The 24,973-nt window shown below is 46.1% G+C and overlaps 1 protein-coding gene across 8 annotated transcripts in view; it reads right to left on the bottom strand.

Moving 5' to 3' along the window:
- Positions 1-9,089: 9,089 nt before the first annotated feature.
- PBX3 (PBX homeobox 3) overlaps positions 9,090-24,973 on the bottom strand; it is a 111,775-nt gene continuing 95,891 nt past the window's right edge. For 4 of the 8 annotated variants that reach the window (XM_083375155.1, XM_083375157.1, XM_083375158.1 and 1 more), the window contains 6 exons: positions 23,790-23,980; positions 23,106-23,241; positions 18,997-19,162; positions 18,308-18,420; positions 16,806-16,895; positions 9,090-11,103 (listed from right to left, as the gene is read on the bottom strand). In XM_083375155.1, the coding sequence (XP_083231281.1) occupies positions 11,011-11,103; positions 16,806-16,895; positions 18,308-18,420; positions 18,997-19,162; positions 23,106-23,241; positions 23,790-23,980 (789 nt within the window). In that variant the 3' untranslated portion in view covers positions 9,090-11,010. Of the gene's footprint in view, positions 11,104-14,506; positions 14,517-16,805; positions 16,896-18,307; positions 18,421-18,996; positions 19,163-23,105; positions 23,242-23,789; positions 23,981-24,973 lie in introns of those variants that run through there. The other 4 variants (XM_083375159.1, XM_083375161.1, XM_083375162.1 and 1 more) reach the window with 4 other exon arrangements.

Here is a 24,973-nt window from a genome sequence, read left to right as displayed (position 1 = left end):
ATTTGATTTATTCATGAGTAGAAGATGGCCACGCACGTGTCTGGGAGAGCGCTGTCAGTTTCCAAACCTTAAATCCTAAATCCTAAATCTTAAATCATGGCACTCTTCAAAATGCTGGCCTTTCTAGGGATAGCCTATGAAAAGTGGCTGGTTCGCCCCAGCTCCTTCATGCCAACATCTTTCCTTCGTGGCTCTTCCGCTCCAGGTGGAAATTCACACTTGGGCAGCATGTTCCAAAGCGACCCTTTCCCTCAAAATGTATGTTCTTAATAATAATAATAATAATAATAATAATAATAATAATAATAATAATAATAATAATAATAATAATAAGAAGAAGAAGAAGAAGAAGAAGAAGAAGAAGAAGAAGAAGAAGAAGAAGAAGAAGAAGAAGAAGAAGTTGGAAGGGACCTTGGAGGTCATCTAGTCCAACCCCCTGCTCAGGCAGGAAACCCTATACCATTTCAGACAAATGGCTGGCCAGTCTCTTCTTAAAAACTTCCAGTGTTGGAGCATTCACCACTTCTGGAGGCAGGTTGTTCCACTGGTTAATTGTTCTCACTGTCAGGAAGTTTCTCCTTAGTTCTAGGTTGCTTCTCTCCTTGACTAGTTTCCATCCGTTGCTTCTTGTCCTGCTTTCAGGCGCTTTGGAGAATAGCTTGACTCCCTCTTCTTTGGGGCAGCCCCTGAGATATTGGAACAGTGCTATCATGTCCCCCCTGGTCCTTCTCTTCATTAAACTAGACATCCCCAATTCCAGCAACCGTTCCCTATAAGTTTTAGCCTCCAGTCCCCCGATCATCTTTGTTGCCCTTCTCTGTACCCTTTCTAGAGTCTCGACATCTTCCTCTCCCGGCGCTTTCCCCAAGACCTCAACTCTTATTCTCCAGCAGGTTTTGAAGGAAGCACCTTCAGGAGCCAATCTTCTCGCCTCCAACAGCTGCAGGAGAAGAAGTGGGAGGAGGGAGGGAGAGGAGAAGGGAGCTTCTTTCCTCTCCAGGTGGGAATGGAGGAGGTAAAGATCCCTCCTTCCTAGGTGATCAGCCCCCAAATGTGTTTCAGAGCTTATTTGAGCCACCCTCCTGTCGGTTCCATAACAAGAGGGATTAATTTATTGGCGGCTGACAAAAAAAACCCCATCCGTAGCTACCAAAGGAAAGGACACATGCTTTACATGGGCAATTAAAGCAATTAATTTCAGGCGTGGAGTGGAGTTCTCCGCTTAGTAAAGAGAGACATCTGTCTAGAGATGTAATGGTGTGTGAGAATGACCTTGGGAGATGGGGGAAAGAGACACTACCAAGGGAATGGTGAGATACGAGACCACGTAGCCAGCAGTTGGAGAGAGGATCTGTCAATTTGCAATAAAGTAGAATTAATTTATCTGGGCGTTGTTTCTATCTGGTTTGCCCCACAAGGCCGACATCAATCTTGCGAGTCTAAAAGTACATCACACACACACACACACACACGTTTCCTGTATAGAACAAGACTATGGAAGGTCTCTTTTGAGCCTCTTACCCTGTCCATTATCTAGTCATGGGTTATGCTGTCTCTTATCGCATTGTCTTATTACTTTGATCAGTCTCCGAACTCCATAGAAGAGATGGGTGCCAATTTAGTTTCTCCCCCCCTCTTTGGCCCAATGCGAGGAGGTCTTAATGGGCCAAGATTTCGGAGGAAGCAGCCAATTTGCAAGCTTCCTTGAAGATGTAAAGGCTTCCCACGATGGGGCAAGCGAAACTGCTCTTGCACGTGGTGGGAAAGTGCCCGGCCTCTGTCGTGCAGGGGGAAAAAAACCAGCCTGTTCAAATGAATATAAAGGTTTATTGCAAGGCTGAGCTCTTTGTAAGAACCTGAACGATCAACGGTCAAAGCAAAGAGGTGGTAGATGAGAGTCAATGAAATTCAAGGAGGGCTGGACTTAGCGCTCTCGTGGGCGCAAAGAGACTTATGACCGAAGACACGTTTGACCCCTTCCTTGAGCTGAGCCTGGTCATCTCCTACATCTCCGTCCTTAAAACCCAAGGATGACCTGGAATATGGTTGAGATTTTCCAAAGACATTCCTCTTGAAAACTTCCCATGAAGAAGGGTTGCAGGAATTGGGTATGTCTAGTCTAATGAAAAGAAGGACTAGGGGAACCGCGATAGCACTCAACTTACAAGAGTTTGTTTAGTGACCGTTCAAAGGTACAACGGCACTGGGAAAAGAGACTTATGACCGTTTTTCCACACTTAACGACTGCTGCAGCATGCCCCACGGTCATGTGATCAAAATTCAGACCCTTGGCAACTGGCTCATATTTATGACTGTCGCAATGTCCGGTGTGTGTGTGTGTGTGCCATGTGATCTTCTTTTGCGACCTTCTGACAAGCAAAGTCAATGGGGGAAGTCAGATTCACTTAACAACCGTTGTTGCTAACGTAACACCTGCAGTAACTGGCTCAACAACTCTCGCAAGAAAGGGGCAAAATTCACTTAACAAATTTCATGCTTCGCAACGGAAACGTTGGGCTGAGTTTGCGGTCGAGTTTAAATCAGACACGTTTTTTCTGCTTTGTCATTAGTACCTTCTATTACTTTACTACATGGTTTCTACTTACTGAAAAGTACCTCTTTCTCTCTGCTAGAACTATGTGTCGCAGGATGCTTTCAATACGGAAATTCAAAGTCTGATTAAGCAATCGGCTAGGCCCGATCTGATGCCAATTATACAAATCAACATCACCGACATAAACCATTTGTATCTTTTTAAAACGCAGAATAGGAGAGAAAGAGAGAGAGAGAGAGAGAGAGAGAGAGAGAGAGAGAGAGAGAGAGAGAAAGAGAGAGAGAGAGGAAAAAAACCAAAAAACCACCCAGAGTTCAACTTGTATTAAAAATGAAATGCAATTTTCTGCCGTCCTTGATTTATTACTCAGTGTTGCATTGTTCAAAGAAGCATGTTATATATTTCAATAGAGAAATTATTGTTTATTCATTAATATTTTAAAACTTGCTTATTGCTGGCTGCGGCTCCTGTTGCAGAGCAAAACTTATGATTTAAAACATGAATTAATAAACACATTTGAAAGTGTTAGACAATATCATAAGCACTCGTTTTTCATTTTACCGGGAGCATATTAAATTTTTATAATTCCACTGGTGCAGTGATATCCCTTCGACCCCCCCCTCCTCCTCTCTTCCTCTCCTCTCTCCCCCTTCCCTCCCCCCCATTTCTGTACATTAAAAAAAAGAAGAAAACGGTGGGAAAGGGGGAGTGGAGATTGTAAATGACTAATTTCAGGTAAAGATGAGGCAAAAGTAATAATGGATGCTAGGAGGAAGAATCAGTCACTGTGTCGGCATAATATGGCTTTGGTATATTTGCACTTTATATTATTCATTTGCGGGGTGGGGGGGAGAGAGAATGTGTTTTTGTGTTTTTTTAACTTCACGAACCCGTCTCTATTGTTCCCAGCCTCTGCTTTGCTGTTCTCAAAGTCTTCAGCTGCGACGGATCCCTGCCAGCATTTTCGTATGTGAAAAATGGGACGTTTGTGTGTGTGTGTCTGTCTGTGTGTGTGTGTGTGTGTGTTATCCTGAATTCCTTTGTTTTAGAGGCAAGGAAGCCAGGTTGGGTTCGTGGTCCGTTGCTGAAGCCATGTCAGATGTTGTGGCTGCTCCATCACTGGTGGCTTTTTTAAAAAAGAGACCAGACAGTCATTTGTCTGAAATGGTATATAGGGTCTCCTGCTTGGGCAGGGGGCTGGACTAGAAGACCTCCAGGGTCCCTTCCAGCTCTATTCTGATTCTTTTGTCTTCTTACAGATCTGGCATTCTTTTCCTTTGGTGCTGAAAAACAGAGGCAGGCCCGATTGTGCAACTAGCAAACTTCCCTTGCCTTCCTTTGCTCCTTCTCATTTCTCAGTCCCCTTCCTTCCTTCCTTCCTTCCTTCCTTCCTTCCTTCCTTCCTTCCTTCCTTCCTTCCTTCCTTCCTATAACTAGATTCCTTCCTTCCTTCCTTCCTCCCTCCCTTCCTATAACTAGATTCCTTCCTTCCTTCCTTCCTTCCTTCCTTCCTCCCTTCCTTCCTATAACTAGATTCCTTCCTTCCTTCCTTCCTTCCTTCCTTCCTTCCTTCCTTCCTTCCTTCCTTCCTTCCTTCCTTCCTTCCTATAACTAGATTCCTTCCTTCCCTCCTTCCCTCCTTCCCTCCTTCCTTCCTTCCTTCCTTCCTTCCTTCCTTCTTCCACTCCTTTTTCTTCCCTCTTCCCTCCTCCTTTTCCCCCTTCTCCTCCCACTCCTTCCCTGCCTTCTTCTCTGCAAACCCCTTTCTTTTCTAAAATCGATGATATTACCAAGTTGGATAATGAAGGTCTGCAAGGAAACAACCAAGCTCAGAACACCAAGGACCCTGCAGTCCTCCTCCTCCTCCTCCTCCTCCTCCCCGCCCTTAGAAAATATGAAGACATGGGACTTAAAACGGGCTTGAAGCATGGTTTGCTTTTTAAAGAAAACTCTCAACATCCCCAGCCCCGCTGTCGTGACTTGTGATCATGATACGCAGGCTCCATTACAGGCTAGGGTTAACTGTAATGACGAGAACAGGCCTGGAGCCTGTAAGGTAAAGGTAAGGGTAAAGGTTCCCCTGCTAGTCGTTTCCGACTCTAGGGGCCGGTGCTCATCTCCGTTTCAAAGCCGAAGAGCCAGCGCTTGTCCGAGGACGTCTCCGTGGTCATGTGGCCGGCATGACTAGACGCCAAAGGCGGACGGAACGCTGTTACCTTCCCACCGTGGTGGTCCCTATTTTTCTACTTGCATTTTTACGTGCTTTCAAACTGCTAGGTTGGCAGAAGCTGGGACGAGTAACAGGTGCTCACTCTGCTACGCGGCACTCGGGATTCGACCCGCCAAACTGCCAACCTTCTGATCGACAAGCTCAGCGTCCTAACCCACTGAGCCACCGCGTCCTGTATTTGGAGGCAATTCATAATAACGCGGAGCAGAAGAGTCTTCTGCCATGCAACCGCGGAAGATTGTCTCCAGGGAAAAGAGCATCCAGTGGCAGGAGAGGGGACATTGTCCCATTGGAGCGCCACGTTTTGGAACATGGCGGGGCCATTCATAACGGGCGAGTAGATGAGTTTCTGCATATATGGGCACAAAACCTAATTAGGTTTTTCTCTCTCGCCAGGTTTGGAAGATGCACGGGTGTTTTATTTGTTGTTTCAGTGAGGGGTGATGTAAATTTTTTTAAGCAATTTCTCTTCGGGGAGGAATAACGCCAAGCAGCGTTGGAGATACATCAACCTGAAATTCAAAGAATCAGAACTTAAGATTCTTTTTTTTTTTTTTTTGGAGAATCTGAGGAAGAAAAGAGACATAAAGCTTGAAAAATATACATTCCTTTGTTGGAACTGTTCTTTTTTTAAAAAAAAATAAGGACTCCCAGTAGATTAATAAACAAACTTTTCATGGGTGAATACTTGATCTTATAAACCGTGAATAACATGGACTTTCTCTCCTGAATTAAAATAAAGCTGCATTTAGAGGAGGAGGGCTTGAAGGCTACAAGTCAAGAACAGGGAAGATGCCATTTCGAATTTCAAATAGGACATAGAATAGGAGAATTGGAAGGGACTTTTGAGGTCTTCTAGTCCAACCTCCTGCTCAAACACAAGACTCTATGCCACTCTGGATAAATGGGTGTCCAGTCTCTTCTTGAATACCTTCACCGATGGATCACCCACGATTACTGGAGAATATTCCACTGGTTTATTATTTTCAGTCTCAGGAAATTCCTCCTTAGTTCTAGGTTGCTTCTCTCCGTGATTAGTTTCCACCCATTGTTTCTTCTCCTGCCTTCAGGTGCTTTGGAGAAGAGGTTGACCCCCTCTTCTTTGGGGCAGCCCCTCAAATATTGGAAGACTGCTATCGTGTCACCTCTAGTCCTTCTCTTTGTTAGACGTATCCATTTCCCACAAACGTTTAACCTACGGCTTAGCCTCTAGACCCCTTACCATCTTTCTTGCTCTTCTCTGCACACTTTTCAGAATTAACGTAACCTTAACAATAAAAACAGAATTAGTAGGATCCAATCTGAGTCAGGGATTTTGTTTTCCGAGCTTTCGGATCCATGCTGGATCCCATCCTCAGGGAACCTCTCTGTGCACTTTGGGCTATTCTCTGTGTGTTGTTTATATGGTGGCTGTGGTGTGTAGCTTTTAAGATGTAGGTTAGGGTGTTGATGGCTGACTATTAAGTCGTTGGCTGTTGCTTCCTTGTGCTGCCAAGCCCCCGCCTCCTAAGTACTTGATAAGCTGAGAGTAAACCTGCACTCTTGTTGATGCACAAGGGGCCTGTTTCCCAGGCTTTAATCAACTCCCTGGCTGTTTTTGTGCCTGCTCGTCCAACAATCTTAGTAGCTGCAAAATTGAATGTATGTCCTTGTTTATTGCATTGTGAGGCTACCAATGAGTTTGGGTTTCCTCGTCTGACTGCTCGCTTGTGTTCTTGCAATCTGGTGGTTATCTTTCTCCCCGTCTGTCCTACATAATCACAAGGGCAATCCATGCAGGGAATCCGATAGATTTCCTTCCTTCCTTCCTTCCTTCCCCCCCCCCCTTTATTCATGACAGAATTAGTACTTCTGTGTGTGCTTCCTGTTTGGATTATCTCGCAAAAATTAAGTTCTATCTGCATTGTGTTATTTTATTTTTTAAATTCCATTCCCTCCCATATCTGAAGCCCACCATTATTGGAATATTATTTAGGATGCATAAATACACATTAGAATAGCTTACTGCTCATGATTATAATAAGCATTATTCTAATTAACGGGGGCAAACAGTTGCTGCTCATCCATTTGGAAAATGAGGCACGGGCTGCTTTGAGGCCTTCTCCTTGTTCCTCCATCTACTGTTTTCTTTTTTCTTTTCCTTTTTTTGCTCAAGAGAACGGAATTATGGATGGCGTGATCAACAGAAGAAATGGTCCAGGCCAGAGAAAGTCAATGATCCGTGATGGAAGAGACCCAAGGCTTGGAGTCTCAAAGACTAGCAACTAGACTCCTCACTCATGAAAAAGTACAAGTAATCCTCGACTTAACAACGGTTTGTTTAGTGGTCGTGCAAAGTTACAATGCCACTGAAAAACGTGACTTATGACTGTTTTCCCATTGATGACCTTTCCAGCATCCCCAGGGTCATATGATCCAAATCCAGAGGCTGGGCAACTGGTTCACATTTATGACCGTTGCTGTGCCAAAAGAGAGACTCTATGAAACCTCACAATAAGTGCAGATAAATCTATTTCTGACACAAAACGCATATAGAAACAGGGACACAGAGGTCTTTTTTTAAAAAAATGTCCACAAATGAAATAACCTGGATTTAAGATGGACCCTTTTTTCTGCAAGAGAAAAGGTCTGGTGAATTGGGGCCGGTTCAGATGTTGCAGGGGTGTCTCTTCAGACATCACCTTTCTGTGACTCACAAGACAGCACAGGAAATGGCTTCACCTCTGAGTCCTCTTCCTGTTTTGATGTCCCATCTCTAAATAGCTAAGGGTTCAAGGCGGTGCTTTGTTTCCCTCCGAGACTGTTGAAGGAACAAAAACCTCCTTCCTTTCATTTATCTCATTAATCAGAAGCCGGCAGTGGATTGATTGGTTAGGTCACCGAGGTGGCAAGGAAGTCCACCTCAAAATAGCATGCTGGAGATCTAACCATCCCTTTTGTAGGTTGTCCTCGACTTACGGCCGCAGTTGAGCCCAAAACCTCTGCTGCTACGCGAGGCAGTCGGGAAGAGAGTTTTGCCCCATTATGCAACCATTCGTCTTCTTTCCTTCTACCAAACCTGTTTGCAGTTATTCTGATGAGTCCCTTCCTTCCTTCCTTCCTTCCTTCCTTCCTTCCTTCCTTCCTTCCTTCCTTCCTTTTTCCTTCCCACTATAATTTTATGTGAGAGACCACAAAAGAGAAGTTGCAGGACAGTGTTCCTTCTGACATCATGTTTGCACCCATGGAAAATCACCTTGCCAAGGGAGGATGTTTTAGATTGAAATTTCAGACTGAGGTTTTGACATGAGAAGACTTGGAGATGCTGAAGGAACTTGAGCTCTGCGCTTTCTTCTCCCGGGCAGCCTATTTGACTCAAGTCAATGCGCTGGTATTGGGCTATGGATTTTGCAGGCACTCATCCAGGCTTTGGGCTATTTCAAACCTTCTGAGCAGATGCATTTTCATCCTTCCTTTCAAGGAGAGGAGACATCATTTAATCAGTTCTTTTTTCAAGGAACCTGCAAGAGACTCTAGAAGGGGAGTAGATTAGGTTGAAGGGGGGGGGTACGCAACCCAAAATACATGCTGGATTAGACACAAGCAAAATTGATTGGTTGAAACACCGCTATCGTTCCAAGTAGGCTGCTTTGAAGGTCTTAAAACGATGGCAGTTACAAAGGTAGGAAATAACGAATCTAAGGAATATGACCGACTTTCTTCTATGATGTCTTCTCAAGCCCTCAGACTAGCCGAGTCATCCAACCTGACCTTCTAAACCCCATCACCACCACCATCACCAATCCTCTCCTAGCTTGTGGATCAACCAAGCTTGACTAGTTACTCTCACCTAATTGAAGAAGCAGCAACCCTTCAATTGTAATTCATAAGACTTTTCAGGGGGAAAAAAGTCTTTAAAGCATATCTAGAACCAGCAAAATCTGTTTTAGCCAACATGGCTTATTGTTAGGAGGATGGGAGGAAAGCCAGGGACTTTCTGAAATTTTGAAGTCTCCAAAGTCGATCTATAATAGCCAACATGATTTATTGTCAGGGATGATGGGAGCTAGTCAGAAGACTTACGAACTTTGGAAGACTTTAGCCAACATGGCTTATTGTCAGGATGGTGGGAACTAGCCAGGATCTTTCTGAACTTTGGAAGACTCCAAAACCAATCTACTTTAACCAATGTGGCTTATGGTCAGGGCCAGCTGCCTGACATTTCTTCTTTGGCATAATTTCCTGCCCAGCCTCCGTCTCTCCAACCTGACCTACGGATAGCCAACTCCCTCACACGGGGAGAAGAAATCGCACCCATGTTTGATCTCATGAAAGGAAAAGGTTTATTCATGGTTCCAGACTACATAGAACTACCACGAGGAAGACTTCAGTTCAGGGTGTAATCCAGTTAGAAAGCAACACCAAACAGTTTAATACATTAGAATCACTGCCACTTTTTTTTTCTTCAAATTGAGCCAATCAGCTTCAGAATCACATACTAGATAAAAAGAGGGGGGAAAAGGAAAGAAAGAAGGAAAGAAAGAAAGAAAAATAAAGGGCGCCCACCCACCCCTTCCCCTAATTATTACAGGGTGAAATATACGGAATATCAAGAACGGTCTGCTTTACAATCCATTATCGGTTTCAGGTTTTTCTTCTCTCTCTCTTTTTCTTTCGCATGGATTAAGATAGCAACAGGATGAAAGAACATTCAAAATGTTTCTCCATATTTACAAACAGTTTGACTGTTTAGCGTCGAACTCAAAATTTCTATTTCAAAGCTTTCAGGTGTCCATGTTTTTTTTTTAATATATATATATATATATTTATATTTATATATAGAATCAGGTTTTTTTTGTTTTTTTTTTCAAAAGTCACAAACGCAACCTGGATAATTTTTTTTTAAAAAAAACCTTTTCTTTTTCCTTATTATTTAAAAGATTACAATGTACAAGTACATGGAGAAAGAACCAAAAGAGTCTGTTACAAGATGGTTAAAAAATAAAGAAAAATAAAAGAGGGAAGAGATTAAAGAGGAAGGGGGGGGAAGAAAAGTACAGCGTGAGTATTGTTTAGAGCAGGACTTCCTCAACCCAGCACCCTCTGGGTGTGTTGGACTACAATTCCCATCAGCTCCGGATAGAAGACACGGCTGACCAGCGATGGTGACGGCTTTTCGGTCTACACATCTGGAGAGCTCCAGGTTGGCGAAGGCTGCTTGAGAGGTAGTAGTGAGCACTCTAAGCTAAAGAATGATTCTATTGGTTTGTCATGAGTTCGCATGAGGTAATAAAGCTGTGTTTTGATTGGTGAGATGTATAAATATTCTTTTTGCTACACTATATACAGCAGTCCAAGAGAATGGCGGCCGTCTGGCCTTTGGCCAACACGAAGGAGCGATGGCCAAGCCCCGGCAGATGCAACTCGGTACGCAACGTGTCAAACTTGGCAACCGGGTTTAGTGTGTGTGTGTGTGTGCGCGCGCGCGCGTGTATGTATTTTGCAAACATCAAAAGCCAGTGTCTCTGCCTCGCACGGATTGTCTGTGCCGGACAACGGACTAGGAGGAGAAGAGGCACTGTGCTGTTTGTGAAGGTTCAAGAGGAAGAAGACACTCCTCGGTGAAAGGAGGGATCCCGGAGAAAACCCAGCAGGACTCCAAGGATGGGTTGAGAAAAAAAAGTTTCACCCTGCTCTGGAAAACGAGACACCACTAAGGTTGGGCAATTCCCTTCCACGGACCGGTGGAAATTTGGTGGGGGGTCTCCCAACTCTTCCCTTCCCCCTCCTCTCACAAGCTCAGTCTGGTGCCGACACTTGAATTGATTCTTAAGAATAATAAGTCTTTGATGACCTCTTCAAGCCAAGAAGCCAACGGCTAGGTGGCCATCTTTTAAGAATCCGCTGGAGAATGTGACAGAACGATGCGCCATCTTGGCCCCCAGCTGGATAAAGTGCTTGATTGTTTGTGTTTGCTTTTCCTTAACACGGTGAGATTGAAGTACAAAGGTTTAAAACCACACCTTCCTTTAAAAAAAAAAAGCAAACCCACCCCCCCCTTTTCTTTTTTTAAATATCAACACAAAAAAAAGATCAACCCATTTCTTTTGGGGTCCTCACCCCCTTTCTTCTTGTGTCTTTCTTTTCCTTCTGGGGTTTCGAATGAACAGAGAAGGCATCTCAGCGAATTGCGGGGCAAGAAGGAGGAGATGGGGGGGTGGGGGGAGAGGAAGGACTTGTTGTGAGTTTAGTTAGAGGTATCGGAGTGCACGCTTCCCGGGCCTTCTGTTGGAGAAGTCACCGAAGATGGAGTGGCCGCATCCTGCCAGCCTCCGTTTGCCTGGGAGAAAGGAGGAAAAAAAAGAAATGGAGTCAGGAGAGCTGATGTGACCTCACTCCGGGAATCCTTGGCAATTCACAAGGAACTGGGTATGTCTAGTTTAATGAAAAAGAAGGATTAAGTGTGACAGGATGGCAGTCTCCCAGTATCTCAGGGGTTGCCACAAAGAAGAGGGAGTCAAGCTCTTCTCCAAAGCGCCCAAAGGCAGGACAAGAAGCAACGGATGGAAGCTAATCCAGGAGAGAAGCAACTTAGAACTAAGGAGAAACTTCCTAACAGTGAGGACAGTTAACCGTTGGAGTCAAAAACAGTCCAATCTTCTTTTTGAGTGTTTTAGCAAAATATTCTTCTCCTTAGAAATAAAACAAAGCAAAGTCTGTAGGGTCTTCGGTGCTCTTTGAACTGGGTTTGTTTTCTTCCAGACATTTCATTACCCAGCTAGGTAACAGCATCACTGCTAGGAAGGAATGGGGCATGTCCTGCTTATATGCAGTAGCTCTGAGCTACTGTTGCAGGAAGGAAGGAAGGAAGGAAGGAAGGAAGGAAGGAAGGAAGGAAGGAAGGAAGGAAGGAAGGAAGGAAGGAAGGAAGGAAGGAAGGAAGGAAGGGAAAGGCTCATCAGAATAACTGCCAATTCTGCACCCTGCGGACAGATTTGGTAAAAGGAAGATGAACAGCCAAGTTTTCTCTCCTGTCCTTTAATATTGTTCCAGGCAGTATGCCTCTCCCCCTTTCCCCCCCATCTGATCCATGCCGCCAGACAAGGTGTTCCGCCATTCCCTTCCCCTCCCCTGCCCTCTTCCATCGGGGGCAGCTACGTCTGAAGCCCGCCCGATGCCCAGTTTGACAGCAGCGCAAGCTGACCCCGAAGCCTTCCAGCAAAGGAACAACTTTCTGAAAGCGCTCGTGTCACGGAAGAGACAGAGAGGGGAACTCTTTAACACGGCTGGATCTTAATTTCATTTTTACAAAGTCCCCTTCTGGGCACATGTCAGAGCCACTTAGAAGCTGGCGGAGACAAGGGCCGAGTCTCCTTCCAAGGGCAACGACGACGGAGCAAAGATCCGGAAGGGCAGGAAGCAGAGAAGGAGAAAAAAAACAAAAAACTCCTGGGTCTATTGTCCAATTACCCATCAAGAGAATCTCAATTCCCCCCCAAAACGCCTTTTCTGAGGCCGTCGCCCCCATCTCGGCCTGTTGCTGGCCCCGCAGCGCCCCAGATCTGCGTCCAAAGAGCCGTGCTGAGACGCAGCCTCGTTTCTCCCATCTCGGCCCGTGGAAGCAATCGCTGGAATCAACGTCGGATCGGATTTCTGCTGCCAAGGACAACTCGTCATTCCATATTTTTATGTCAGTCTGAAAACCAGGCGGTTTGGGCTGCCCAGACCGAGAGGGATGCTCAGTGGAAGCGACAGGGGGCAAAGCTGGGTTGGAACAAGACAGACCAACTTGCAACCCTTGGCGTGACAGCAGGGCCCGGTTCTGGCTTGGCAACCAGGAGAGCAAAGCAGCCTCTGACCTGCACAGAGTTGGCGGCCACTTTCTCGAGCAGGTTCCACCCATCACAGGACCATGGCTTGAAATGTCAGCAGGAAAAGGAAGAGAAGCAAAGGATGGGTGACCTGCTTGAAATGTAACCTTTTCGAGTTACATCTAGGATCATGTCTCTGTCCCTTCCTTCCATCCATCTCTCTTCCTTCTGTCTCCTTCTTTCCTTTCCTTATCTCTTTCCTTCCTTCCATCCATACTAGGTAGATGATGTCCTCTAGTTAGGCACTCTCCAACCAGCCCTGCAGGAGCCTGGCTTTTTAATGGTCTCTCCTTTCCGAGCCTCCGAGAGATTTGCAACCAACAGGAAATTAAACCCTAAATTTAAATTTAATTTCAGGAAGCCCTAAAAACACGGCTTCGTCAGCAGGCCTAAGGAACACAAATGGAAATGGAGGCAGTCAAGTGGCTATAATTTCAGTGTAGCGTTGCTGCCACTGGGGTTGGGGTTTCCCCCCCCCCCACTTTTGAACACTTTTATTTTATGATGGATTTTTTAAAAAAAAATGGTTTAAGCCAGCCGGAGTTACCTGTATGAGAGTTGGACGGGCTCTACAGTATAAATTTGTTTAATAAGTAAATGATAAAATCATGATTGTACAAAAATTGTGGGGCTGAAAAAGCCAGATAGGAAAGGTAAAATGAACATTTGGGAAAACAAAACAATGTTAGGGTGGGGGGTGGGGGGGGGAAAACACCCAGCAATTGGAATCTAACGGGTTTTTCCGTGTCTTTCAACTGGCAAAAGTTTAAAATAAATCAGCACGGGGAGTGTGTTTTTTCCAATTAATTCAGACATTAATTTTTTTTTTTAAAAAAAATTCCACTACGTAGCAAAAATCTCTCTAAGAGATAAGGAGAAGAAGGAGGAAAAAAAAAAGAGCCTGCAGATTCACGTCTAAAGATATTCCATCCGAAGTGAACATCATACCCTCTTTATCCAAATTCATAAACACAAATGTACAATATTTTTTATTCGGCTTGGCAGCTGGGAGAGAAATTGTCAGCTGGGATTTCTTTACCCTCCACTCCTTTCCTTCCCTCCTTCAACCCCCCCCACCACCCCCTTGCCCCAAATAAATTAATCCTTACATTGGTGGTTGAAGATTATGGACTGTATAATACAGAGGTGCCTTTATCAGGCCTCATCAGCCAAGACGGAATTCACATCCGCAAAAAGGGGAAGGAAAACACACACACACACACACACACACACACACACACACACACACACACACACACACACTGAAACGCTGCTAGCTACCAACAGCTTTCATATTTTATCACGCTGATAAGGATATCGCAAATTCTCTGAAGCATTTCAAAACACTTAAATGGAAAAAAAAATGGGGGGGGAGAACCGGCAACTAAAAGGCTTTTTATATCGTTTGTTGTGGGTGATTATGTGTTATTTATTAAAAAAAAACACCCCAAAAGAAAGATTTGACATTTCCAGTGGTGGTGGGGAGGAGGGAGGGGGGGCGGAGAAGGAGGAGGGGAGAAAAAAAAAGAGAGAGAAAGATTTGAGTGTTTAATGGGATTTTCCCCAACCTCCCTCTCCAGCCAATGTTTTCAATCACTTTGAAAAATCATTAATATTTATTCCGCTGGCAAGTGGGAAGCGGGGACAGAAAGGGGGGGGGAGAAAGAGGAGGAGGAGAGGAACAAGAGAAAATATTTCCTAATATTGCTCAGCTGCAGAATTCTACGGAAGATGCTACCCAGTCCTGCTCTTTGGAATTCTGATTTTAGCAGGCTCCGTCCAATGTCACCAGACCTCACATTTACGACAGGGATAACCAACGGCTGCATGTCGCCCTACTGCTCTGGCCCTGATGTTGTTCCCTAGTTGGGTCACGAAACATCTGGAAGAAAACAATTCAGTTCACAGCTACTGCAAATAAACAGGGAGTGAGTCACACTCTCTAGCACTGATGATGTCACCTAGTTGGTTCATGAAATGTCTGCAAAAAACAACAACAAGCAAGCTCAGAGAGCGCCAAGGACCTCGCAGTCCTCTTCCCCAGCACTGATGACGTTACCTAGTTGGGTCATGAAACGTCTGCGAGAAAACAATCAAGCTGAGAGAGCATCAAGGGTCCCTCATTTCAACGGTAAGCTACAAATATTCTCCTGAAGGACCAGCATGATTTACAATCACAATCCTACTTTCTGTTATGGTCAGAAATTGAGAGCTACCAGTATAACAAGATATAGAATCTGTAGAATAAGCTTCTCTTGCGCTTTCTACTTCAAAGTTGCCTCCTCCTCCTCCTCCTCCTCCATTTTCATAACCAAGTGGAATAATGATAATCGTAATAAATACTTTTATTATTTTTATTTTATTTTATTTTATTTTATTATTGGTGGAGCAGTGGGCTAATGCCTCCTTAAGTAACACCAGCTGCCTGCAATTAATGCAGGTTCGAGTCCCACTAGGCTCAAGGTTGACTCAGCCTTCCATCCTTCCGAGGTAGGTAAAATGAGGACCCAGATTGTTGGGGGCAATTAAGCTGACTTTGTAATAATGCCGCTTGGGTGTGTGTGTGTGAAAGCCCTAATAAGCAGGCATATACATAGAATGAAGGCTACTGCTAAGCTTGTAAGCCGCCCTGAGTCTTCGGAGAAGGGCGGGAGATAAATGGAATTAAAATAAAAAAAATAAAATAATAAGCAAAACAGCCACCGTTGGAGAAGGGAGTGGTCCTTATCTGATGACCAACAGAGAGGGCTACTGATTATATGATGCTATAATGCTGAGTTTCACTGTGGCTCTTGAGGGTGTTTTTAACGCTTGCTTAGGGACGAACGTTGCCTAGAGTTGTTACAATCGGGTAACAAGGAAGTCACAATTGGTCAACAACCCACAAAGAATGAAATGCAGCCTGTAGTAGCTGCTCCTCCGTAAAGGCAAATGATAGCCCGCAGTTTCTTTTTTCTTTTCCCACTGGAAAAGGAGATTCGTGGGGGATACGAATGCCTCTGTACGTGTGTGTTTGTGTGTGTGTGTTTCAAAACCTTGTGCGGGATTAACACTGCTGCAGGAAGTCTTTAATGGTCTGGGTCTGACAGTACCTCCCCAATCCACCGTTCAGTCTCATCTGCTTTTGCTTTATCAATAACAAGGACAGATAACCTTTCTCCCCAAAGTGACAGCTTCCCACAAAATGGCCGACAAGAACGGATTCATTACCGCAACAGCGAAGGACAAGCTGACCTCAGCTGCAGAAAACCAGGCCAGAGAAATTTCTCCTGGGACCTCTCTAAGTCAAGACGCAACCAACCCGCCCTTCGGATTGCGTTCCGACAGCGTTCTTGAGGTCTCCATCCACGTCCTTCTCCTTCTCCAGGTGAGGCCTCCAGTTCCCTGCCAGGGGATGCTCGTTACTGACCAACTCGTTAAAATTAAACTCGGGATGGGTTTAATAACAGATCAAGAGAGAAGGAACGGATTAGCTCCAGAGCTCCTGAAATGGGCTGGAAATTTCTCTCTCTCTCTCTCTCTCTCTTTCCCTCCCTCCCCCCCCTCTGACCTTTCTTTTCAGAGTTTGATGGGTGGAGAAAAAAAATGAACTTGGAAAGTTCTACTGAAGGAGAGTGGAAACCCCTGCTTAGGCCAATGCTCCGGCAAAAATACAGAGTTGTTTTTTCTATCCGTGGATCAAAAGGGGCTTTTCTGTCTGAGAAGAAGGCAAAGTGAAGGAGAAGGAGGGGAGAATTTGTCTTTGGATGAGGAGGCCAAAATGAGCGTGGAGATCCGGCACGATCTTTGGTCCAAGAGATTTCTGAGCATCTGTGACATCCAGAATAACAGAGTTGGACTGGACATACCCAATTCCTGCAACCGTTCTTCGTACGTGGTAACCACCAGTCCCCTAATCGTCTTTCTTGCTCTTCTCTGCACTTTTTCCAGAGTCTCGGCATCTTTTTTTTTTTTTTACAATCAAGCTGCTTCTCCTCCTCCCCACCCCCCACCGCCCAAAGTTAAGATTTCAACCCAACGGTCATAAATACTATTTATTGGGAGAGTCCCATCCCGCTGCGGCGAAGCCGGATCTTCAGAAGCACCACCTCCCGTTGCCAGAAGGAAGCCAGCACGTGGTGACTCAACCCAGCCCTGGCCAAAGGGTCATCACCCCAGAAACGGAACTCACGTTTAAATTATGTGGACTGTACAGTGAATTTCCTCCCAAACCGTCACTGTATCCTCCCGTCTGATTGATAACATGACGCAGGGTATCCACCTGCAGCGCAAAAAAAAAAAAAAAAAAGACACAAGGAAGGAGATGGTGTTGACGTTCCCACCGGTGACCTTCTCGTGCGCGAGCGCACACGCACGCACACACAAACACACGAGTTAACAATGCAGAGCTATTTTTGAGACGGAGACGGGAAAAAGGGAGAGTTGTCTTTTTTCTCTCCAACGTTCCTGGAGAAAGAACGGGGACGGATCAAGACGGGGACCTGCGTCAGAATCCATCTCTCGAGGGAAACAGATTTTCTTCCAAACAGTTTCTCATCTCTTCCGAAGCACCAGGTTGGAGATGACCGGCTGGGCGGGGCTGAAGCGAGGGATGGGTGTGGCCAGCACCCAAAGGAGGCGGAGCCTTTTATCTTCTCCCTGCGTCTCCTTCTCTTCCCCCACCCCACCCCCCGGCCCCAAGGCTGAAAGGGATCAGGTAGGTCTTACCTGAAGCATTTGAAATCACCCACAAAGCCAGACGGCTAGTCCTCGACTTAAAACCGTTCTCTCAGCAAAAGTTCAGAGTTACCGTGGTATTGGGAAAAGGGACTTACGACCGCTCCTTGCACTTACGACCGTTGCAGCATTTCCCATGGTCACGCGATCAAAATTTGGGTGCTTGCCAACGGGCGTGTACTTATGAAAACCAGTTTGCTTTTCCTACCCACAGGACTAGAATCTTCATTTCTCGTTTTGGTTTCTACTAACAAACCATTCCAGCTGATCCTGCATTGCCCAGCCAATTAGTCGATGAGGCTGAGATTGCACAGTGTCCTGTTTGTACATATCTGCAGCCCAGGGAAGTATAAGTTGAAAAGGACATGAAGAAGGGGGGGGGAAAGGTATTTATAGGGAAAACAGCTCTGCTTCATCGGAACGGAGACCCCAAGCCAGCACCACAACAGCAGAGGGCAAAGCCACGCCAAAACCAGCCCGCATCCACGACAACTTTCAAGTGGAGAGCCAAACCATGCACCCAACCCGAGGCCACCAGGCCAAGCCAGAGCCGAACTGCATTCACAAAGTGTGTAAACTTTCATATGGGACAGTGGGGGAGAGCGGGGGAAGGCGTCCAGCTTTTCACCGGGACAAAACCCGGTGCTTCGAAAGATCAAATGTCGGGTTTGGTCGCAGGCCAAACACCGGAGGGCGAGCCAAATTGCGCGTGGAGGTGTGAACCGGTTGCATTATTCCAAAGCCCGGAGTTTGGAAGGTGAAATTTGCAGTTGGATTTATTTTCTTGGGTTCGCTTCCCCCTATATATTTGGATTTTTTTTATTTGTTTCGATTTGTTTGGTTGTTGTTGTTTTTTTTAAATCAAGCCCGAACCAGACCCTGCTACGTACGCCCTAATTTAGCGGGGCGTCGGGTTTTTCTGTTTGTTTTTTTGTTTTCATTTTTGTTGTCTCCTACCTGTGACTGCACATTGGCTCCAACTTGAGACCCCTGGTAAGTCTCCCCATTCAGATTCTGCATGTTCATGAACATGTCCCCAGAATTAGGAAGGTTAAAAGAACTGGAGGTACCTGGAAAATGAAAGAGTTAGCGGAGCTGAATCAACGGAGAGGGCAGCAAACAAAGGCGGCGTGCGGACCCCCTCCCTGCAGGCTTCCGAAAGACACGGGGACGGGGGGAGTGAGGCAGAGGCAGAGGAGAGGAAGCCACAAGCGGCTGGGGATGAAGAACCAGGACCTGCTCAAGCTACCGGGGAAGGGGGGGGAAGGGCACTGGGGACCTCCAGGATGCCAGGAAGAAGCAGAGAGGTCACACTCCCTGGCTGAAACTCCCGGAGACCATGGCTGGAAAAATACGTTTGTTGCAGTGGCTGTTTAACTGTCTTTGTTCCCAAGACGCTGCCTTCCGGAGAGAGCAGAAGGGCAGCATCGTCCCGGCTGCAGATGATCAGAGTCCCAGTCTAGCCGAAGAAGGTGGTCCGCCGGAGGACTTACCCCTACTTGAGCCGATTCCTCAGCATTTGGATGTCCCTGACTTCATTCTACGCGGCCTCTGGGGAGGGCGCGGCCTCCCTTTCCTCCCTGCCTAGCAGATCTGGAATTTTGTTTTTTCCCCCTTTCAAATGCTTCCCAAAGGTAGAGACTTACCAGAGTTTGGTGTGGTGGGTGAGTTGGTCTGGTTATTTTGGACCGCGGCGGCTACCGCGTGAGCTGCCGTCACGGCGGTTTTTGCAGCGTACAGGTTGGCTTCCTCTTGAAACTTCCCTATGTTTTTCTTGTACCTGATTCTCTTGTTGCCGAACCAGTTGGATACCTGGAAGGGGAGAGGGAAAAAGGGAGGGAAAGGGAGAGAGAAAGAAAAGGAAAGAGAGAGAGAGAGAGAAAGAGGAGAAAGAGAAAGAAAGAAAGAAAGAAAGAAAGAAAGGAAGGAAGGAAGGAAGGAAGGAAGGAAGGAAGGAAGGAAGGAAAAGAAAGAAAGAAAAAGAAAGAAAGAAAGAAAGAAAGAAAGAAAGAAAGAAAGAAAGAAAGAAAGAAAAAGAAAGAAAGAAAGGAGGGAGGGAAAGGGGAGGGAAAGGGAAGGAAAGAGAATACTGGGTTGAGTACAAGAAGCTCAACATTAGAGGGCAAATGATCGGTCATATTCTGAATGTGGTTTTTTTTTTTCCCCCTTTGAGAACATTTTGCTTCTCATCCAAGAGGCTTCTTCAGTTCTGGACCTTCAAAAAGAGCCTTCAAAACAAGAGTCGAGAAAGGGGCATGAGACTCCACAGGAAGCCTTCTGCATTGGAGAACAGGAAGGCCCTTCTTACGAATCCTCTGCGGGGAAACTCTCTCCCTTGACCGGGCCATCGAATTGCTGCAACTGGAACAAAGGCAAGGTCTTGTGTCGTTGGGATGGGCAGAGACTGGAGCTCCCTCATCGTCTTAAGCAAGCAAGAAAACCCTCGCTGCCATCCTCTCTGGCCTTTGCTCTCCCCTAAATTAATGAAAACCCTCCAAGCTTCGGAGGCAATAAGCCAAGGTGCATCCTTTGCCCCCACCCCCCACCCCCCAAATCCCCAGGACGACCCACTGAAGTATTACATATATTGCACTTAATATTACCTTGTCAGTCAGGAAGCAATAAAGCATTAATGAAAGCCGGCAAATAATTACTATGGACAATCCAATTATGGCTTTATTAACAGTTTCATAATTGCAGAATCTCTATACGTCAAGCAGATTGTCTGTGGATATATAAGAAATCGGGGCGTTTATGCCCACCTCCGGACCAATCCAGCAATGGCTGCCACTAATAAAGGCTTGTTTAATTCACAGTAAAATTTTAATATCCCCGCAGCCGAGGGAAGGCAGATTTCCTTGACATCAGATTGTTTCCACCCTGCCAGTCCCCCCTAGTTCTTAATCTTTAATATCAAGGCAATTAAAATTAATGGCTACTCATCCATGGCTATTGTGGGCAGTGTTGTCTTTGCCGTCCATTGTTTGATGGGATTACCTAGAGGTTAAACTAACAAGCAAAGTTTAATTGGAAGCAATGAAAGGCGCAGTGGATCGTACATTATGTTTAACCTGCACAACGCAACCCCAGGAATATCAGTCAGGGCAGGCCTCCTCCCAGTTAAAAAATAAAATAAAGTGAACACCAAACATCCACGATTCTTCTTCTTCTTCTTCTTCTTCTTCTTCTTTTTAATCCCACCATCTCCTTCCAAGCGCTCCTTGTTCCCTGAACTAAAGTAAGAAGGCAGATGACAGAGTCGAGAGTGGACACCTTCCTGCTGTGCACAAGAAAAACCACACGCTCTGCACACAGTGTGCAATTTAGGGGGGGTCACACTATCTTCAAAGCCACGGCTAACTCCTCTTCTGAACCGCCTCCAAACACAGCCAGGCGTTGGCTTGCAGGCTCAGATGAAAACAAAAGGACTGACGGCCACTTTTTTTTTTAAAAAAACCGCCAAGCCACCAGTTTTCTCTTGAAAGCCAAGAAATAAAATCTTGATGCGTTTTGGAATGCCTGGGCCCACGTGGCCAAGCCAGACGGCAGCTACAGAGCCTCCAAATAAAATATCGAATCTAAAATGGCCCTACATTTCACCAGGTGGTCTTTAAAAACCTCCTTAAGAACAAAGGATGGGCCTTCCGCCTCCTTAAATGCCAGGGAAGAAGGCTCTCGTCCTCTGGAAATGTTTCCAAGAGCCCCGCGTCCTTTGATTAAGCAACACCCGAGACTTAACCAAATTGCCATCCCGGGCGGAAGACGCGCAGATGGCTTTTCTTCTCTTAAAAGAAATAGAAAATAATGCAAAACATAACCAGCCTTGGCCAATGGCTTGCAGAAGTCAATAAAGACATCCAAATCGAATCACCCTTGTCCTTGACGGAGGCGCTGTTCAGACCTATTGGAGAAGGCATCACTCTGGAGAAATGGGATTTGCAAAAAAAAAAAAAAAGAGGTGTGTGTGTGTGTGCTTTGGAAAGAGTTCCTGGAATCTCCCCGCCGCCAGGCTGAGACAAGGTTGTGCTGAGTGTCAAGGCTAACAGCTGTCCTACAGCTCAGGACCCCTTGACCTCTTCTGCAGACAGAGGTAGGAGCTGCCCCTTCAGACAAGGCAGAAGAAACTCAAACTCAAGGGCCTGTAGCACTGAGGCTTTACAACATTTGCAAAGCATGCTGGCTCTCTTTGTCTCTCAGCCATTCCCAAAGCTTTCATCTCCTTTCCTGCATGTTAGAAGTTTTATTGTGGGGTGGGGTGGGGGTGGGCAGAAGGATAGATACATCTATTCGGCACCCCTATTTTTCATTTAAACAAACTATCCCCGCATTTCCAAGGCCCAGCCGACATCACTCTGCTCCCAGTCGCTGAAAGCCAATTAATTAATTGGGCTTAACTGTATATTACATTTCAAACAGTACCCTTGCCCTGATTCATCACGTTAATTGCAATGCTAAATTTTCAAAAAGGCAATAAATTATTGTTAAAACAAAAAGATGCGCAACTTTGGAAGGAATGACGCATGTGTGCGACAAAGCGTATTTTTTTTTTATCTGTAAATAAGATTCCGATCTTTGGTGGAGCATCAAGATAATCCTTTTTTGGGTGGTTTTTTTTTCTTCTTCTGCTGCTGCGTTTCAGATTTCCATGACCATATGAGGAATGTGGGCAAGTCGGCTGACAATCCAACTTTATTTTTTTCCCCTTCTTCCTCTCTAGCCACAAAGGAACAATGCTGGACAGAGTTCAAGTAGGCCAGAGAGAATTTCTTCCTTCCTAGCACATAATTAGGTGATTCACATGAGTAGGCCTCCTTTACAAAGGCCAATCGTATCATACGTGAGGCCGGCTTTTAAATTCTAATTAGCCGCGCTCTGTGCAAGCTCCCTTGTCAACCAGGAGGGCCAAGAACGCTTTCGCAGCACATAAGACGGGGAATCTACCCATCCTGGAGCTGCTTAGCTTGTCCAATGTACGCAACTCCCCACTGTGTGTTTGACAAAGGATGGGGGGATCTTTCGGCTCTGTGCACGGACAACCTAAACATCAAGGGTCCAACTCGGAGCAAGCTCATGACATTTCTAACGGTCCAAAGCATCTCTGCTGTTTTGCCGATGCGGACGTTCATTACGCGGGCACAAATGGCTGTTACTGAACTGTTACTGAAGGGCAGTGCTAGGAACAGGCAGTGGGGAGAATAGCTCAGGCCAATCAGAGACAAAATGACCCACGACCTTCCAGGGAATCGATTTAATCAACCCAAGTTAAAAGGAAAACACCCTCCTATCTGTCTATCCCAAGGGTCTTCCAATTGCCCAACACAGGAAGGGCAATTCAAAGAGCCTTGGTGGAGCAGTGGGCTAATGCCTCCTTAAGTAACGCCAGCTGCCTGCAATTAGTGCAGGTTCGAGTCCCACCAGGCTCAAGGTTGACTCAGCCTTCCATCCTTCCCAGGTAGGTAAAATGAGGACCCAGATTGTTGGGGGCAATAAGCTGACTTTGTAATAATGCCGCTGGGGTGTGTGTGTGAAAGCCCTAATAAGCAGGCATATACTTAGAATGAAGGCTATTGCTAAGCTTGTAAGCCGCCCTGAGTCTTCGGAGAAGGGCGGGATATAAATGGGATTAAAAAAAATAATAATTTCAGAAATGGCACTACGGCCTAGTTCTCACAAGGGGAACCGACCTATCACCAAATGTCTTCTCAAGCCCTTACACACAGACACACACACACACACCAAAGGAGTAGGGTTTTACCTGCGATACCGTGATGCTGCATTTCTTGGCCAGCTCTTCTTTGGCTTCTTCGCTGGGGTAGGGGTTGCTGAGGTGTGAGTAAAAATACTCATTCAAGATTTCTGTGGCTTGTTTACTGAAGTTGCGCCTTTTTCGCCTAAGAGCAGAGCAGAGGAGAGAAAAGGGAGAGGGAAGGGAAGGGAGAGAGGGGGAGGGAGAGGAGGAAAGGGAAAGAGAGAAGGGGAAAGGGGGAAAGAGAAGGAGGGAGGGAAGGAAGAAAGGGAGAGAGAGAGAGAGAGAGAGAGAGAGAGAGAGAGAGAGAGAGAGAGAGAGAGAGAGATCCCACAGGTGAGACTTTAAGCATTTACATTCAGATGATTAAAAAAATCAAACAAACAACGGAAGTTTGGAGTGGCTACTAAAACCCAGGCTCTTTCCTGCTGGCTTGGGAATTCTACGAGTTGAAGTCCACAGGTCTCAAAGCTGCCAAGTTTGGTGATCCACATCCTAGACCAGGAGAAAAACTGACCTCGGAAGGAAACCTTCGGAAAGAAGGTGAAAGTTGGCCTCGGGAAACAAAGAATTTTGAGTTCTGCCGTTACGACAGGACAATGAGCTTCTCCAGCTTTACTTGGCTGGTGAACAGCTAGGAGATTCCCTCCTGATCTACCCCGACCCGCCAACAGATCTGCCAGATCTACCCACCTGGCATCGAGGAACCGGGACCTCAAGATCATGACCGCTTCGCAAGTGCTTTGCTTGAGCTGCATCTGGATGGAGCTGAATTTCCGATGGATGATGCCCACCATCCTCTCGATCTCTTTGGGGGAAATGGGCCGTGTCCGACTCTGCTCTCGGAGGAGGTTCATCACGTGGGTGGTGAATTCATTGCACGCCTGCAGAGAAAGGGGTGGGGGGGGGAAGGAGGAGAGAATGAGGAGGGAGGGGTACTTTGGCTACACAACACGCTTACTCCAGGTTCGGAAAACAGAACGGACGTGTGTTCCGGTGACTTGCAGTGCACCCAAAGTCAAGCATGTTATGGCTTCGTGCAATGTTCTGGTTCGCAGATCCTGCTCAAATAACCCCCAGTTTCTAAACCATAACAGCCCCAGCATGGTCTAACGTGTTGTGTGAACTCAATGGGGGAGAAGCACTTCCTCTAATCGACTTCATTTTTAACCTCTTGTTAGAATGGCGTGCTGTTTTGTCTCTAGAGGTTTCTTCCGTTGTTTCCCCCAAGTATCAAGGCCAAAACCTTAGTTGCTTTCTCCAATGTCTTTATTCAGATGAAAGCAGTTGGCATAAAAAAAAATTGCAGCAAATGGATTATTTTTGGTTCAGAACCAGTAAAACGGTAGTGGGCCATGGCCCACAGGTCGGGGACCCCCGGCCTATCCCATTTCAGACCAATGGCTGTCCAATCTCTTCTTGAAAACCTCCAGCATTGGAGAATCCACAACTTCTGGAGGCAAGGAGTTCCACTGGTCAATTGTTCTCGCTGCCAGGAAATCCCTCCTTAGTTCTAGGTTGCTCCTCTCCTTGGTCAGTTTCCATCTGTTGCTTCCTGTCCTGCCTTCTGGGGCTCTGGGGAAGATGCCGGCCCCCCTTTTCTTTGAGGCAGGATTAAGGCTTAGGGTTAGGGTAAACGTCATCACCACAACGGCTGCAGGATTACTCCCCAAGAATTATTTGCAAGGACGCATCGAAAACAAGCAGAAATGCACAGCAGGTTTACATGAAACCAGGGAGGACCATGTGATGCTTTAAGGCCGCTGGGTATCACACGAGAACCATTTTCCCGCTGCGGTATTGCCCATTGGGTCCAGCCTCTGTTTTATTTTATTTTTTCCCCTTTCTGGCCTGCAAAAAAAATACTAACCTCCCCC

This window comes from Vipera ursinii (genome assembly GCF_947247035.1).
Source record: "Vipera ursinii genome assembly, chromosome: 16".
Lineage (NCBI taxonomy): Eukaryota > Metazoa > Chordata > Lepidosauria > Squamata > Viperidae > Vipera > Vipera ursinii.
The sequence above is the reverse complement of the archived record's forward strand: the minus strand, read 5'-3'. Positions and strand labels throughout refer to the sequence as shown.